The sequence below is a fragment of the Electrophorus electricus genome, chromosome 12 (genome assembly GCF_041902795.1).
Source record: "Electrophorus electricus isolate QZ-2024a chromosome 12, ASM4190279v1, whole genome shotgun sequence".
NCBI classification, from domain to species: domain Eukaryota; kingdom Metazoa; phylum Chordata; class Actinopteri; order Gymnotiformes; family Gymnotidae; genus Electrophorus; species Electrophorus electricus.
Genome location: NC_137508.1, coordinates 9,549,128 through 9,567,500, shown reverse-complemented (window position 1 = coordinate 9,567,500; position 18,373 = coordinate 9,549,128). Strand labels below are relative to the sequence as shown.

At 43.0% G+C, this 18,373-nt stretch overlaps 1 protein-coding gene across 17 annotated transcripts in view; it reads right to left on the bottom strand.

Moving 5' to 3' along the window:
• Positions 1–18,373, bottom strand: part of kcnma1a (potassium large conductance calcium-activated channel, subfamily M, alpha member 1a) — a 132,090-nt gene that overhangs the window by 79,062 nt on the left and 34,655 nt on the right. For all 17 annotated transcript variants that reach the window (XM_081725119.1, XM_081725102.1, XM_081725103.1 and 14 more), the window contains one exon: positions 18,009–18,164. In XM_081725119.1, coding sequence (XP_081581245.1) covers positions 18,009–18,164 — 156 coding nt within the window. The remainder of the gene's footprint in view (positions 1–18,008; positions 18,165–18,373) is intronic.

Sequence of the window (18,373 nt, the reverse complement as noted above, 5' to 3'; positions counted from 1 at the left end):
ATCAATCTATTAAGTCCACAGCTACATTTAATCATAATATAATAAACAGAGGGAGAAAACATTGAACAAGAGCACTGAAGTACATAAAACCATTCCCTCAGAAAAAGGAGTATATCAGGTTGCAAGCACAATGTTCCTACAACTATATTTGCATTATATTTGAATATAGGCCATTACTGAGCCGTTACCTCTACATAACACCTGAGACCTGTTTCAAATATGGCTAATATGATACACTAAAAGGTTTGCAAAAATATAATCTTGAAATTTATCAATTAAATAAAAAATGTTAATGAAATTTTAAAAATGTCTGGCATACAGTGGACTTTGTAAAAACTACATACTGAATCCTTCAAAGTACAAAATGTCAAAAGAAATTAAACAACAAATAGTCTGGCTGCTCCAAAAATACCTTGTGTTTCATCTGTTTAGCAGAATATTGATTTTCTTTCAGAGTTTCATTTGCTGTTCCTGGAAGAAGCCATTTAATGCAGCAGTTTAAATTCTGCATTCATGTGTCTCCTCACAAACTACACTTGAAACTCCTCCGTGAGCAGTGTCTAATGGGCCTGGCAAATTCATAAACACACCTCTGACTGCGGACACATTACACATTGCTAGTGCTGATCAAATGACGAGATCGTAAATGAAAGCATTCTGCTTCTTGCTGAATGTGAAGATGTGTGTGCTAAAAGCATACTCTTGTTAATAAAGTGCAGAAGTGTCTGTCTGCCCGTTTTTAAATTTCTGTGCCTGACAGCTGCAGGGCAGCAGGGAAGGACAGTGTCCATCACGAAGATGAGTGATTTATAGAGGGTGGGAAAGGAAGCAGCAGATGATCTGACAGAGGGTCAGGGGCAACATCTGGGCCTCCACCATCATGTCCCAGGTCCATGAGGCTTTCAGACATCCTAACATTTGGTGCTCTCGACATTGCACTGCACACACCCACTCTTCATTGTGATGTTTGCTAATGGGCTTTTTGCAGGATTTATTTTCCTTCACGCGAACAAACACAAATGAATCCAAATCAGCCCAATGTCCCTCTTTAGGCTGTCATGCACACATCACTGGAACACAGCTTCAATTACGTCCCAGAAATAATCATTAGAGCCATAAACACTGCAGTGTTACTTGCAAGAGATGTGGCAGATATCTAGTCACCGTGGTGAGATCTCTGCATGAGCCATGGTAGCAATCAGTATAAGCGACCAAATAATCACACATCTTAATATCCTCAATTTGCTTCAGAAATATGGATGCTGTAAACATCCGGACATCGTTAGTTATCTGACAAAGTAATGGACTATTTAAATCATTTAACCAATCCACACGGATGAAAAATAGGCTAGGTACAGGATGTCCCAATACTGAGCTTATCTTAGACAGAGGCTGAGAGCAGATATTGAGGAGCATGCTGGTCTGGAAGACAAGCTGACATGTACCAAAACGATGTGTCAGACGGCACTGATGACTTTGCGTCGACACTGAGGCGCTCCAGCCCACAGGATAAAGCACCTTGTCACAGCCTCTCTGACCTTGAATGATTCCCGGGCTAGTGAAGGCCAGTGGATATTAAAATGGGTCCTCATCAACGTGTGCTATGCATGGTGAAGAGACAAGCACCACGATAGGTCCAGCACAGAGGGTGGGAGGACCCAGACATGGTGTGGGAACAGAATCCAGGCTTTTTCCCAGAGGTGCAGGCAAGCATGTCACTGTCAAAGATATCAGTTCATGGGTATGCAGTGTTACTCAGCAAACAAGGAGTATCAATCCTTTGTGTGTTCATATCAGTTATTAAGTATGGCATGGGTGGATTCATGACATAAACCTTGTGCTATATAATCTCTAATTAGAAGCTAATACTCCTAATACTGCTATGTAAATACTGCTTGTATACATGAGTAATATATGAAGAACATATATTTATATTCATAATAGGACCAAGTGCTCAGTCTTCCCACTGAAAGTGGCATCATCTCACACCAAGTTAGCCTCTACTCAAAGCTACCTCAGACTAAAAACACCTCAAGCCTCTCTCTTTGTTTCAGTGAACCAGAAACCAATCCCTTGTATCTTCATCATCATGGCTATTTGAAAATAAAACTTTCAAAGGCATTAGCACATTCGAAAAAAAGCAACTCTGAGCCTTTTTTCCAAAGGAAACTGTAAATGGCAACAAAGGGTTTGCATCATACGTTACATTCACACATTACTACGCAGTCTATGCTATGAGTGGTATCCAGACATGGCGTGAGGCTCTGTGGAGAGCAGGGGAAGGCCGTTGTGAATCTCAGCCTTGAGCAGCGTCTGGTGGAGCCGCGGAGGAAGCGTGCGACATCTCCCCGCTGAGACCCGCGAGGAGCACTAGCCACGCTTCTCCAGCCTTCTGTCACCATGTCAGAACTGCACCGTCCGATCACAGCCCATACCTCATACACACTCACAGACGCATGCACACACATGCTTCCACCATCCTATAGAAAAGACCACAGCATTGGGTCTCCCACTGAAATGCTGCGCTACCATCTGACAACACAGCAAGACATTTGAGCTTATTGCAACACGAAGGTATAAAAATACATCAAAGCCTGGGATGAAGACAGGTACTCTCTCCCTCGCCATAGAGATGAGAGAGGCTGGGGGAAGACAAGAGGTTTTTGTGTTTTGGTGACATTTACAAAAAAATGATTTATTGGAGGTTCCTCCTACATTTCAGATTCCCTAAAAAGCTGGAAATGAAGTTTAGTTCAACACTGTTCCAATACTAAAGCATAATAAAGAGTCCCACACCCACACAATTGAGCATGGTTCAGTTAATAGTTGTAATTAAATTACTTGCTATATGTTTAGCTGTCCAGCTTAACTTTTCTTTTAAAAAAAGCTCTGATTTGGTTAACACAAATTGTTTTAAAGGAATAATTTCAGGCCACCTACCTCAACAACCATCCGGCACCCCCCATATTTCCCTTCCCCTACAAAGCTACAAAATGGTCAAAATCTGCGATATATCTAAGAGTTCCTTTGAACTGAAATAGACTGCCTTCAAAGTGGCTTATCTCACACACAGCAGGTATACCAGTCATGCCACAATACTCAAAGGGTATTGTGTATTGCAGCAAAGAGGTTTTTCAAGGTTCTACTATTTAAGTGGTGTGGTACATTTGACACATGACGCTCTGCAATTAATGAGGCTTTAATCTTGTTTGCATGGTTTAGTTTTAGTTGCATTGTCTTTTTCTTTTTTTGCAAGGTCTCTATTGTTGTACATCTTTTGCTAGGCTACTGGGAGCAAACCTAGTCAGTACTATACACAAATCTTTATGTTTTGTTTATGCATTAGACCTACTCTTTCACGGTTCACTAGCTTGATTTTTTTGAAAAAAACAAAAAACAAAGACCAATTTCTTTAACAGAATTGTTCAAATCCAAAAATGGCTCCCATCTAAACTTTCTGCTCCTTTAAAGAAGATGGATTACTACACTGACAGGGAATAGACCCCAGGCGGAAATGGATCCTTGGCTGACTCCATATATTGCTTCAAGTGTTTTTATGCATTTTTCTTCTGGTAAAATTCAGAGGACAATGAGCTACACAGATTTTCTTTTTAAAAAAGAATTCCAGTACCTGGCTCGTAAATGTTGGTTAAACTCATCCAAGGAAGGAGGCTCTGTTCCTAAGATGCTGTTCCTATAGCACCATTCCCGAGGAAGGCAGCCAAAGGGAACAAGGCCATATGCACTGGCCCAGAGGTCAGCGGCTCTCAAACATCTCATGTGTGAGATGTGGGGCTGAGTCCCATGCTGTGCTTGCCTTTGGATGCAGAAGAGCTGGGAGCTAGCGCAAGGCATCATGGGAACTATCCCTGATGATTAGAGTGCTCTGACTTGTGGCTGGCCTGTCACACTGAGCCTCAGCAGGGCAAGCCAGTCTGACTCAGGTGTCTGCAGGTACAGCTCACCTACCGCTCACGCACACACACACAAACACACTCTGTAGCATGTGGGGAAACACCGGAGCAATGGGGCTGGGCAAGGTCAGGCATCTGTGTTTACATATCTGGTTACATAACTAAACAGCTGTCAATGTGACTAAAAATATAAATGCATGAGTTCTATTTTTCATCTAGTTGCCAGTGGTAACAGACACCAAACCTGGAATATTTTCTATGCTGATTTGAGACTGGTTCACCAGGGACCTACTGAGTGTCTGATGTTGTCTTTGGAGAACCACATGATGTAGTATTTTATGAACATGACTGATGCTGTTTGGATCACATAATTTCAACAAATGTTTTTAGCAGGAAACAAATTGAACTGTGCCTAGTTTTCCCAAGCAGTGCTTCACAGTCTTTTTCCAGACAGTAGAGTAAAAGTAAAAGTAAGTAAAAAAAATAAAATAAATGTAAATAATTCTCGTCTGCACCTTAGTCAGACTGAATAAGCCAGTACGATGAGCAAGTTCTTGACAAAACAGTACATTAGGCTTTAAGATGCTTCATGGGTATGGGAATATTGCTGCTCTTCAAGTATGATGTGGATGATTTATTTTGACCATGTTGGAACTACCAGAACACAGAGCAGCTACATAAGTGGGCCAAAATACTCGGACTCAGACTTTCCTTTACAAAATGTACCTGATGCTGCCCTCTGACATTTGTACATAATGCAGAGTAAATTGTATATAAAGCAACTAATGAAAGGCACAATAAAAACCCTATAAATGCCCTTTGAGTGTATATCTCTTAGTCATGCAAAATGAGCATCTAGAGCATTGCACTGAGGGGAGTAACTGCAATGTTCATGCAAATAAATCATGCATTAAAGCTGCAATCAACATATATTTTACATTCCAGAAGCCATACAGGTCCAAAGTCACATTACATGAGATTCCCCACACGAACATTAAAAGATTGTGCCCAATACTATATTACAAAGAGCTACACCACCTGTGCGTTAGGATCTGCCAGTTTCAGAACACAAAGCAGGCCAGCAGTCAGTGTATATGGATATGGACCTCGAGATCATGGGTTGGTACGTAACATCCTGCTACTGCCGTGGTGCCCTTTATGAAGGCCAAAACAAATAAATAGTAGCTAAATGCTATAACACAAGTGGCAAGGGCTCAAAAAAAAATTAAATTTTATTGCAGACAGGGTTACTTTTACTGCAATATGCTATAAACATCTCCAGTCTGATTGATGTGTCCTTCCTGCAGGAAATCTAATATAGGAGCATAATGATGAAGGAATGGTGCAGCTAATTTACTATCCATGGGGAAAAGTTTGTGAATCTTTTAAGTTTGACATTTGTTCGAATCTCACTGTCTGCTGAATAGGGTATGCTGCTCAGACTGCAGTCGCGGGCTTGGTATCGGCATGCCTTTCCATTATGCATCTGTAATCACAGGATAAATCCTACCTGTCATTAGTAATAAAGTCAAAACTTTATCACATCTACACAAGACTCTTGTCAAATATATGCTGTGTGATTGCTTTGCTTACCTGTCAATTCAGAACTGCCTGAGTCCTTCATCTTTCCATCCTAAAGCTGATCAGTTCCCATTAGCAAGAAAGAAGCAAGATCTCTGCTATACGGGGCATTAACATCACATACTCCTCTCTCTGCTATCTCATACATCAGTAGATTTTTGATAAGTGCTATGATTTCTCCAAGGATTTTTTTTTTTTTTACTGTAACCAGAGAAGAATCATTATTGTTGTAAATTGTTTGAGACAGACAATTATTAAAAGCAAATGTAAAGAGTTTAGTAAAAATTTACTTAAGCTGTTCTCCAATTCTTTTCCTCAGCTTAGTATGTTCTTTTACCCCAGATAAGTGCATATAGTGTATGACAAACAAAACTGATTTGATCTCAGAGAAGATCTTAACAATAATGTAGTTCCCTACAAAACTCTCTACACTACTTTTCTTTTGCATGCATTTCATAAGAGTTTTATAATTTGTGTAAATGATCTTATGCCAGGTAATACTGCTAATTTGGCCCAAAAGATACTGCCATTCAGTGATCCAGTGTGGATCCCCTGTACAAAACAAACTCTAATGAGGCATTAACTGCAGAGCCTTCTAAAATACTTTCAATTCATCACATTGCTTTTAAAAATGCCCATTAGAGCCATTGTTATTCCAAAGTGGAATAAATTTCCTAGTTCAACTATCATCAGTGTACATCAAAAGCGAATAGCTTTGAACCAGCTTGGAAGGCGGAGTTAATTGCAACAATTAGATGGATTATAAGTGATTTTTGAGGACTAGTACCAAATCAGAAAAATTATTTCACACAGAACATAGATTCGCCATAGCTGCGCTGGTCTTCACAGCTGAGTGATTCACTAAGGGCCTGTCTGAAATGTATAGCTCTAAAATCACAAACATGGAGTTTACAGCCTGTGAGTCCCCGTTTCCATAGGTAATGAGATGAACACATTAGTACATGTGCAGTCTTATTACAGGAGCTTTCATGAACAGTTCCTTTGTGTGGAATGACTAACTGGAGAGGCAGATCTTCCTGGATCTTCATGTGTGTCAAGAACAGAAGCCACAGGTGAGGAGGAGCAGGATAAATGCCTAACTGTGCTGGCAGCAGCATGCCGGTGGGGGGGGGGGGGGTGTGAGTCAGGAACTGACGATGACACACAGTGTTCCTGCTGCCATATACCACTTGTCGGAATATTTCAAAATGCAAGCTGTCTGCATGGCAGACCAGCAGCACAATATAAATAAATGTATAACTAAAGCAATCAAAATCAGGCTCTACACAGAGGTAGTAGCATGGCCAGTCTCCCTTATCCCCCTTAAATTCCCCATAGACAGATCTTGGGTTGTCATCCTGCAAGGGTCCCAGCTTCCAGGCCTCAGAATAACTGCAGCGCTGTTGATTTGTTTTTGTTGTGGTGTTTGGTTTTTCATCTTGTCCTGAAAAGCTGAGCGCTGTCGATTCACCTCTACTAGTACTTCAACATGCTGCTCTCTCACTTCCCATGCAAAATGATCCGTCACTTAGTTAAGTGGAGCAAATTGCTTCAGGCGAATGATGAAGCCTTAGAACGGTTTTCAATTTCATAAACAGAATGGGACATTTAATAGAGATGCAACGTGTAGCTAAAGCATCAATTAGCGCAGTGGACAGAACATTCTATGCTCTCTGTTCTCATCAGCGCAAACCAAGATTGCTGTGAAAACAGGAGTGCGTGCACATATACAAACATACGCATGTCCACAGTGCTGTCTGTTCATCATGGCAATTACGCTGACAGTCACTCATGATGTAGAGCTGCTAACATCACAGGTCACTCTCCACATTACATAAGAAGTATTATCACCTAGAACTCAAAAGGTCATCTAGAAATGTGTACATAATGTAGTTCTGTTATGTGGGAGTGATAACCACGCAGGGAGTCAGAGGCCAAGATGAACAACCTGGGAGAAACAGCGAACACAGAATATTCAAGGGTGCAAAGCTAACTAAAAGATCCCATGCAGAGACACCTGCTCTCACCAGCTGTGAGAGGTGTCTGATTCAGGTTCCTTAGCAGCCTGATGACCTCATGGAAATACAGATGCCTAGGAAGAAAAGGGAAATTCTCAGTAAGTGCAGCAGAAGTAGGAAACTGAAATCACAACACATGTATGCCGATCTGATGCAAGGCCAGCCAGTGTTGGATGCAACCTGACCTGAGATAAGGCTGAATCGGGCTCCTTCACCGACCTGAGAGAAGCAGGCTGCGGGACAGCTCAGACAACACCGCTTAGTAAAGAGAAATGTGAGAATGAAAGGCTAGCAAGTGTGGCTAGCAAGAGATGCCTATATGATGCATCTCTTTATTGAGAGTTTTCAGGACAGAGGCACGCTGAGTGTGGAAGCTCAGGGCCCCGATAGCCCACCTATAAAAGCCAAAATGAGATCACATCTCCCGCCCACTGCCTCTGACTCAACCCTCCTAATCTAGTAAAGACTGACAATGAAAAGAGCAGGAACCTGTGTGTGCGTGTGTGTGTGGAATTTAACAGTGAAGGCATACAGACGTCTGATACATAATCCCTTCATAAGTCACCAAGCAAACGACTTTTTCCCTGTTCTGCAAAGGAGCTGAGAACAGCCGCAGCCTACTGAAGAAACACAGGTTCTCTACAGAGTGACACTGTGATAATACTCTTAGATTAGTAGAGAACTGGGACATGAGAAAAATCTCATGAGCATCATAAGTTTTGTGTCATTTCTGTTATGCCAAGAAATGAGCTCCCTTCCTCCCACACACCTCCACACCCCAACCACACACATACATACACATACTAAACAACAGGAGACAGAGTCTTTGAAATATTTGTTACGCTTTGAACATATTCAGGTTTCTAGCTGATCATGAAGATGTGTGCGTGATTGCATGCACTAGTGTGTGTGGGTGTGTGTCTTTGAGTGGTGAGGTGAGTTTGCAGTGGAGACATTTCCTGTTAACTTCCCGTTGCCATGGATCAGGCCCATGATGAGCACAGTGGTCCATGCGTCACTACCTAGCCTCTGAGTCAGCTCTGTCTCCTCGCTCTCTATCAAACTCAGACACACACACACACACCCCTACACACTCAAACGTCACACATAGGTGCACCCTCTCCTTAAACACATATACACACAACTAGCAAACAAAAAACAATCTTATCTGTATCTAAAAATCTTTCATACACTAGACACTAATTAGTGTCTAGGATTATGTATCAAATGGTTGAAGACCTCAGATGGCCATTATCCCTCTGGCTTTATCATGTCAATCAAAACCAAGATTATCTTAGTACAATGTACACCAAATAATATTTGTTATAACTACAGGGGCAGATAGTAACTGGAGGCACATGTCTGCACACATATGAGGTGGTCCATTAAACTCATGTGGTTTGAACTCTTCTGAAATGCTATTCAGCCAAGCCTGATGCAGACATGTCACCATGTTTCGGCACCTCACCAAACAGCCATGCATTTCATAAGCCTACGTATTACAGTCTGGCATAAAAAACACTACAAATATGAGAAATCATTATTTTTGTCTTTGGCAAAATCATGTGTGTGTGTGTGTGGGGGGGGGGGGGTGCTTTTTTATTTCCTAATTCGATGGAGTGCTGCAAACAGGAGGAATCCCTGACAGACTGTAATTAGCTAAGTGTTCTTGGACAACCACAGGACCAACTACAAAAGCCATACAGTCTCATTCACTTAACAACTGCAGCATGACTACAGCAGAACCCAGAAGGAAGCTGAGCCAATGGGGAACTTTAAGCTTCCTCCTGAGTCAGAGCACATATTAAATCATTTGAGTGTTAATTTGTGAGAAAAAAGAGCAACTTTTTTTCAAGGGTCACTCAAAAGCTTTCTGTTACTCATCCAGAGCCAGGATGATAATCCTGGAAAAACCTATCCAGACCTATCCAGAACAATGTCACAATCACTTAGGGACCTCACACTATGAGATTAGCGTGCATATAGAGGGCGGCTGCAGCGGGGTATGTCTGAGCGCACACGACACGTTGTCTGACCTCTGGGAGGATCAGACATAGAGCGCCTCATCTGCCCAAAGATGTGCTAATAGAGTAGGGAGTGATGGGCTATATAACGAATCCTGCTAAAATAAAGGAGCGCATGTCATGGGTGCGGTGGAGTCTTAATTATGATGGTTAATATCAAGGATGGCATGGTAATCCTTCATTTGTTCAAACTAAAACCAAAGCTAGTAGCAGGAAAGAAATGGATCTGCAAAGCCAGGGAGCGGCAACTAGTAGCAAAGGGCGGCGGCTCAGCAGAGAGCTCCCGGAAGGGTGGACACACTGTAATCATCTCAAACTGATCTGATTTTAACTCCACACAGGGTCTTATACATAGGTTTATGAAAGGTGAAATGTTGACATGTCGATGAACGGTGAATTGTTAAAGTGACAGGCCACACAGAGCATGCAGCCCCACCTGCCCTCAGAGCTCAGGAACAGAACACGTACAGAAAAATGAACAGCAGCATAAGCCAAAACCCAACCTGTCTGCTGCTCCGGCACGCTCTGGATAAAACATCCCGTATACAACACGACGCAACATTTGGGCCTTCCCCGAGCAAAGGCTTTGTGTTGGATCTGGCAGCTCCAGACTGAGCTTCCAAACCCCCCCTCTTTCCTGATGAACCCTTTCAAAATGACATTTCTTCTCAGGTTTCAGCCATCCTAAATCTCATCATGCCTTTCCTTATTCTTAATCCAGGGGTTGGTAATCCACACAGGAGTTAACTGTTCCTCTCTCTTTATAGATACTTCATGTCACACGTCATGTTGCTGATTGTCAATGAAATAAAGGTGAGCACATGAGTTTCTAAGATATAAGCAGCAATAGCTGCTTTCTAGATGAACTTGCAGAGGCAGCAGGGAAACATTTTTAACAGAACTACAATGGTTTAATTTTGATGCCCAAGTAACAGTTTAAAAAAGAAATAATGGTTTGCCAACCAAACTAGGAGTGCTAGCACTAAGAGGTATTTCTAGTCCCACAGCCATTTTAAAGCCATGTGGCCTCAGAGAGACTGCAGCCATGTATCAGCAGCACCACCCTACCCAGTCATGAGGGAGGATGGAGTCAGGGAGGATGGAGAGCTGGCCAGGGATGCAGCATGTGTATGTGGACTGACAACCCCTAGACCACCGTCTTCACACAGACCACCATTCACATGAACAAACAAGTATACAACACATACAACAACACTGTGATCAGAGCTCGATTTAACCATCCAGCATGTTCATCTGGACTGCAGTATGGCCGGCAAATCGCCGCAATCCAAATTAGCATGCAGAATTTCCCATACATCACTGGGGGGTGGAGATCTGGTAGGGGGAGGAGCTCTGGCAGTATCACCGGGCACAGAGGCACAATGCATTCTTCCACTCAGTTTCTCTCTTTCTGACCATGTGTACTCAGCCAGTGAACACACGAAATGAGAAGGGTATTGTTGTTTTGTAATGAAACAAATTATATTCCAGTTTGTGTGTAGAGTGAGGTGAACCGAGGCAGTGCTCTCAGGAGGCGTGCTGTCTCGGACACGGCTATCAGGAAACCTCACAAGAGTCAAATTTCTTTAGTCCTCTGGGTCTGTGCGAATCTATACCCCAACGCACACACACATGCACACACAGGCACTCACCCTCAAATGGAGATTTGTGTTTCTACCTGGAAATGAGTTCTACGGGAGAAACGTATTGAATTATATTAACTCAATCCCACCTGAGAGCTGTCTTTACAGACAGCCCGCCAATTCTGCTGTCACTACACAGCTCCACAGCATCGTCTTGTACTTTACACTGAACACTTCAAAAGGCTCAATTAGTATTTGTGAGCACAATATTCAAATGCTCGTTACACTAAAGAGTAAGGAAGACAGAGGATGAGGATATGCCTTCAAATATGCAGGTGGAATTCACAGCTTCAAATACACAGCTTCAAATATGCAGGTGGAATTCACATTGTAAGTGCGATAACTGTAGGCAAATTTCATGCCAAATTTAATGTCAGTTTTCACACAAAACCGATGCTTTTGTCATTATTGTTGGTTATTTTGTGATTTTCTCCCTCAGTCTCAAGTAATGACAGCTGTATCCCTGTTGATTAGTTTACAGACAGTGAAAGATTATTTCCAAATTAGAAATGCCCTCCATGGGAGCTCATAATTACCAATGTAGAGACACTCCAGCTTCTCTGCCAGTTTCCTATGGAGCCTTATTGGTGTGACCAAAAAATAGACACGCCTAAAGAAACACACACACACACACACACACACACACACACACACACACACACACACACACACACACTCTCTTCTTTCTTTCTTTCTTTTTCTCTCACTTTCTCTCTCTTGGGGTATATAAGTAGTATGTATCATAAATGTACATACCTATTTGTAATGGGAATTCACTAAGCCTGGCCATAAACATTACCCTAACCTTATTCTTAGTATGGTCTTGCGCTTTCATTTAAAAAAAAACAAACTTAACTGTACAAATGTGTGTTCTTTACAATATATTTTGCAAAGAGCATTTTATCATTTTGCTTGTCCTTAAAGCATAGATTACCCCTGATTTTCTCTGGTTATCCTATTCAGTAGGACTTTTTGTCTCGAAAATATATGAAAACAAACACACACACACACACACACACTCAAACATAAGGAACTGAGTGTGCGGTTACAAGGAGTGTCTTTCCTCTGCTACGCAGTCCCAGCAGGAGAGGTGAAAGTCCTGGCCTCCCCACCCCCACACTGGCTCTCACAGGCCGCTCACCCAGCCTCCCCTTCTCAGCCCTCCCACACAGCCAGACGGCGCATGGAGGCCCCTGTCAGCACAGGCTCCTAGTCCAGCCAAAAAGCAAGCAAGGGCACATCCACATCTGTTACAGGCTCACTATAGGGGCTAGTCTGGGAATGGAGAATGACCTGTCTCACGAACGAAAAAGATGAAAAATGAATTTAAATTGTGACCTCGATTCAAAATTGCATTTAAATAAAGATGTATTCATCCTCCAGAACAAATGTCCCATTACACGCCCCATTTTACTGATGCTTTGTTTGGTTATTTATAAATGCCATTAAAACCATAAAGAAGTGACTTGTAAATTCTGTTCATCTTATTTTACACAAAAAACACAGCGACCAAAATTTGACGTTTAAATTTGTGATTTTCTTTTGTAAATATCCACTCATCTCAAATCTGATTCCTTTCTGTATTTTTGGTGCCCTCTCAGATATGCCATACCGTGACAGGCGCTGGCTTTTGAACCTGACGCTGATAACAAATTAGATGGTCCTCTTCGGCCTGGTGAACATGACAGCTGTTTTTTCACAAAAACTATTTGGAATGATGACATGTTGGACCACAAAATGTGCCTACACTGTACTGCTGTCTATCTCAGATGAGACAGAGCACAGAGATGTCCGCAGCGCTTCTGAACAGCGTCAACGTATGACCTGTCTTTTGCATAGTAAAGTCTTAACTTGCATCTGTGGAGTTTGCAGTGGTTAATGGTGCTAATTGGCAAAGGTTTACTAAAGTTTCCAGGAGCCATGCCAGGATAATGATTACAGAGTCATGAAGGTGCCCTTTAAATACTTAGATTGCAACAGGTTTCTGTAATCTCTTAATTATACTGTGTAGAGGGTGAAATGCCCAATATGTTACCAGTTTGTCTTTGAAGATCACTGTCCTCAAATTGCTGGATTATTATTTTTGATGCATATGCTGGAAAACAGACAAGCTTTGTCCCATCCTTGTTCTTGAAGGACTAGGCCTTTCTTGGAAGCTTTATATACTACAGTATGACCGCCTCACCTGTTTAACATCTCCTTGTTATTATAACAGGTCACATTATAATTAGTCCTAAATTGCCCCTGTGTTGCAGGCATCAGTGTCAGAATAAATGTTTATCTTTAAAAAACAATTTAGTTAATTAGGTAAAACATTAAATATGTTGTTTTTATCCTGTTTTTGTTTGAATACAAGTCAAAATAAATGTACATAACACTGCTTTTGGTGTTTATTTGCATTGAATTCACTGTCCAAACATTAGTCGTACTGATGTTGAAAATATAATTTGAAAAGCAAAGGAAGGGATGTTAACATAAGTAGATGGCTCCTCATCAAAATAAGATAACTCATAATACAATTTGGCTGGTTGTAAATTTTTAGCATATTCCACAATGAGTTTATCCAGTATATGTACAGCACTTCTCTTTATTTGCAGCACTTTGGCAAGAATTTGTTTGTTTTAAATATGCTTTATAAAAATAATTATGCAAGTAAATTCAAATTCATTGAGATTCATTGGGAAATGCAACAAAAACATCCACCATAAATGGGTATTACAGCCTATAAGGATCTCCATCAATGAAGCATGTCTACTTCATACATGACAGATTCATTAAGTATATAGCCAATACAATTTGAATTGTAATATTTAAAGATTTTACCAATTCATAAGAATCAGAGGTGGGCATTTGGTTTTTTCCTTTCACATGCACATAGCTTGGCTGACATCTGGCTCGTCACTGGCATGAGCAGCATTATGATTCCAGGCCGCAGCTGAATCTGGCACTTCCTGTCAGCTGAGACATCGTGCTGTCATTTGTGTCTCATCTCCAGTGCTCTGGAGTCACTAAAGACACCAGTAATGAGCTGGACACATTCCGGCATCTTCTCTGTAGATCTAGGTCCAAACTGCACTGGCTTACATCTTGAACATAAACGTTGCACATCAAAGAGGCCATGTGACCTGAGCTCAGCAGTGAGAGGCCAGGCCTATATTTCGGTGCTCCACCTCCCTAGCACATGCACACAGAGAGACATCACATTTTCAGGCCTGCCCAGCCACTCAGTAATCCTTTATGACAAAACCAAATTCTTATTTAGGTGTCTGATAATGTAGTGCAGGGGGGCGCAGGGGGAGAGGGAACTATGACATGTCTCATTATCCATCTGGAAGTCCACCTTTTGAAAACCCACACAAGCAATGAGGAAAAAAACAAACACAAAAGAAAGAGTGCTCTTCTGCTGATAGACAAAATCATCGTGTATGACCATTGTATTATCACCTGGCCATCGCCATGCAGGTTATAACCACGTACAACTGATTTACGGAGACGTCGTGTGCATACTTTAACCAATAAAACAGGAAATCTGGTGCCATTATTGAAGCGATGTGTCACCTGAATCGTGACATCGCAGTAGTGCAGCCTGTACATCATTTACATTGGATAACCAGTAGCAAAAAACAGAATGAGTCTCTAGCCATATGTAATTTGCCGGGGCACGAGCAGACCGTCTCTGGTAACATCGCTAAACTATAAGAGGTGGAGAAACACTTGATACTTTACAGCCCGCAAAGTCATCAAGCAATCCAAATGAACAAAAGCAGAGACCCAGGCGAGGGCTATTGGTTTCACCCTTCCCTTCCCACAATCTCACCGCAGCCATGCGGCTCAGTGCCCTGTATCTACCTGCCAAGACAGGCGCCTGTTACTCTCAGCTTTCTACTCATTTGCCCACAAGCAGAAGGTTTAAGACATGACAGCAGAGGCAAGCAAAGGGCTCTCGCTTTCACCGAGGATCAAAACAGGCTTCCACTTCTGCACATCAGATGACAGAGTGAAGGTAAACTGCTGTTGCTATGGTTACTGGCCAGGCTCGGCGTCCACGGATGCTCGCTGCAGTTTTAAGCTGCAGAAGGAGCCTGATAGAGGGCATGAGTGCATCCACCCACACACACACACAAACACACACACACACACACACACACACACACACACACACGCGCGCACACACAGATTTAACATGGACAAGCACACATGGGCTGCATAGCACATACACTCTCGCAACTGCATAAGCTATGCAAACATGGACACCCACACATACTCACTTATAATGGCCCATGTGTGGTGAATGTAGTGTCAGCTCAGTGTTAGATGAAGCACGTACTGAGTAGTGTTTGAAAAGTAGCTCAGCAACACTCTCTAGATGAGATGCAGAGACAACACACACGTGTACACACACACACACACACACACACACACACTACAGGTGCACAGACTCCAGTGGAGTACCCCATCCACCCCATTTCATGTGAGACAAAGAGACAGAAAGAGAGAGACATGCAGAGAAAAAAAAAAGAGTGTGCATGTGTGCGTGCGTGCGTGCGTGTGTGTGCGTGTGTGTGTGTGTGTGTGTGTGTGCACATGTGCGTAAGTGCGCATGTGTGTGATTGTGTGTCTACCTGAAGGAGTGGGGGGAGTGGGGGGAAGCTGAGTGGAGCAGAGGTAATGATAAAAGCAGCACAAGCTGACAGTGCTCTCACAGCTTTGGAACTTCTATCACATAATGAAAACTCAGCCTTGCAGTACACATTCTCAGCCTTCAAAAGCAGCCCCAGCCGGTCCTCACACCTGCTGGGCTCAGGCTGCCGTGGGTGCGCTCCTCAGTTATGGGTTAGCTCTGAGGCACTACTCTGGAGATAAAACAAATGAAGTTGTGTCCCTACCCACTCAACCAATATCTCCAAGCCTCTGTTTTTCCAACGAATGCAATCGTGTGGTCAGTGTGCTGTGGCTGCAGGAGGTAAGCGCAGGACCATAAGGGAGAACGAGGTGATTTACGGGCGTGATAAAGCGCTCCAGCTGGAGTTGCGGTCAGTCGCACGCGCGGCTGGGGTGGGGGTGGGGGGGATAATGCTTGCGTCTCTGCCACAATACTACCACTCACGCAATTACATTAGGTCCCAGCCAAAGGCTGAGAGATGGGCCAGCCCTTCAGTGAAACAGCGCTCTCTTAAAAGGACAGGGCAGCACAGGGCCAGAAGAGCAGGGAGCAGGGAGTTAACGCTTGCGACTCACACGCATACACGTTCGCGCGCTTGCACGCATACGTTCACATGCGCACAGCCCACTTCTCTCCAGTGTGAGTCACGACGCACAGAGCCTGGAGCTCTGGGTGTATAATGAGCTGCACATATCTCACATTGAAACGGCTTTACTGTAAACCCAGCATACAACCACCAGGAAATCTGCAGAAGCGCTAAAGACGGAGCTAAAAGTAGAACTGAATGACGAGGCGGCCATTATATTGACCATGACGCACTGGCTCGCGCGATGATGCGGGCAGCCCTTTGTGATCAGAAAAGAGTTGCAAGCTCAACCTTGAAGCTAACTTCAGAAGCCACCGCTACCTCTAATGCACCAAGAGCCCAGCAAATCCAGTAGCCCAGCCGGCCGACTGACCCTACGGCTTGTATCGAGCTGTGGCTCGGCGATAAGTCCATTCACATATGTGCACTGGTTCTGTATCACGGAGTGCACCTCTGAAAAACAAGAAAGCTATATATCATGAAAGGGAACTATAAAAAGACAAGGTTCAGCACTGTGAATGACGGCCATTTCACAAAGCATCCGTCTCACTTCTTCGATTTAAGAAATGTTTTGACACCAAGTGAAAAAAGCCAGTGGGATTATGCCGTTTTCAATTCATTTGTCAATTTTCACGATAGTCCATAATTTGCCAGCAGTCAGAGTGGAGTTGCAGTTTCACTCTTTGAAGGAGAATAAAGCTGGCTTACACAGGAACACTCAGCTACTGTCCTACACTAACCAACAGCGTTGTGTAACAGTAAAAGCTGCACTGGCGTGAACAGCTCATCTTTAGCAAAAGCCCCGGTTAGACCTTTCTCGGCCTCCTGCATTCGCTCTGGCTCTGATGCCACAATGCACCATGTGTATGTTTATTCACAGCCAGAAGTGTTTGTAGTGCTTAAACCAGACATGAAAGATCAAAACCACAGTAAACCAGCATCATATTTCTCTTGGTGCATGGGCTATGAGAGATGCCTCAGCGGGCCCAAATGAGCCTATATTCTGAAGCACAGTGCATCCCAGATTTCCTCTGTTATTTACAGAAGGATTTTTTTTTTTAAAAAACCATGCAGCTCACATTATCCCAGTTTACCCAAGTGAAATGTTCTCCATTATGTTGTAAATGTCCTCAGGTTGTAAATGAGCAGTGTAGTGATGGCTGAAGTGCTAGCTGTAACAGCTGGGATGATGAAGACCATCCTGTCTGTTTTATTGTTCAGCCTCAGGTCGGTCCTGCAGCCTCTATTAGACATGCTCAGTGTAATGCAGCAACAGCAGCCCCTACCAGCACAAGTATATGCTTGATCAAAGTGACACAGTATAGAACATACCATTGTTTGTGTGTCACTACAAATAATCCACCGACACTGCCATAATGTCGTATTTTCTACATTTTAGCAGGTATCACAGCCAACAGCCCTAGCCCCTGAGGAGAGTAAAGAACCATCACTAAGACACAGGCAAACAGAGCAAAAAGGCTGTAATTACACGCAGTTGGTAAACACGAGGCTGGACAGGTGAGGAAAATGATCCAAGGCTGAGTTAGCATGTGTGCTTATGCTAGTGTGCTGCACTCACCAGTACTCTGCCCGTGAGAGTCTGCGCTGAGATCATCACCCCGGCCCAGTCTTTGACCGAGGTCATCCAGCCCACCTCATTGGCTGGAGCTTCCTCCTTCTCATCCTGACTCTTCACTGGCCCGTCGGCCTTCCCGCTATTCACCTTCTGTGCCTCCTATATGTGTGCGTACACACACACACATAAACACACACACAAAACAAACAAACAAACAAACAAAAACAAAGATTGTAAGCATCAGAAAGAATACAAGATGTTGGAAAATACACTTACATTTTTATTTCGTGCACAAAAAAGCCTCCCAGGGCCAGTTTCTGAATTGACATAGTACATTATGAGTGTCACACTGTGAAGTAGCTGGAGCA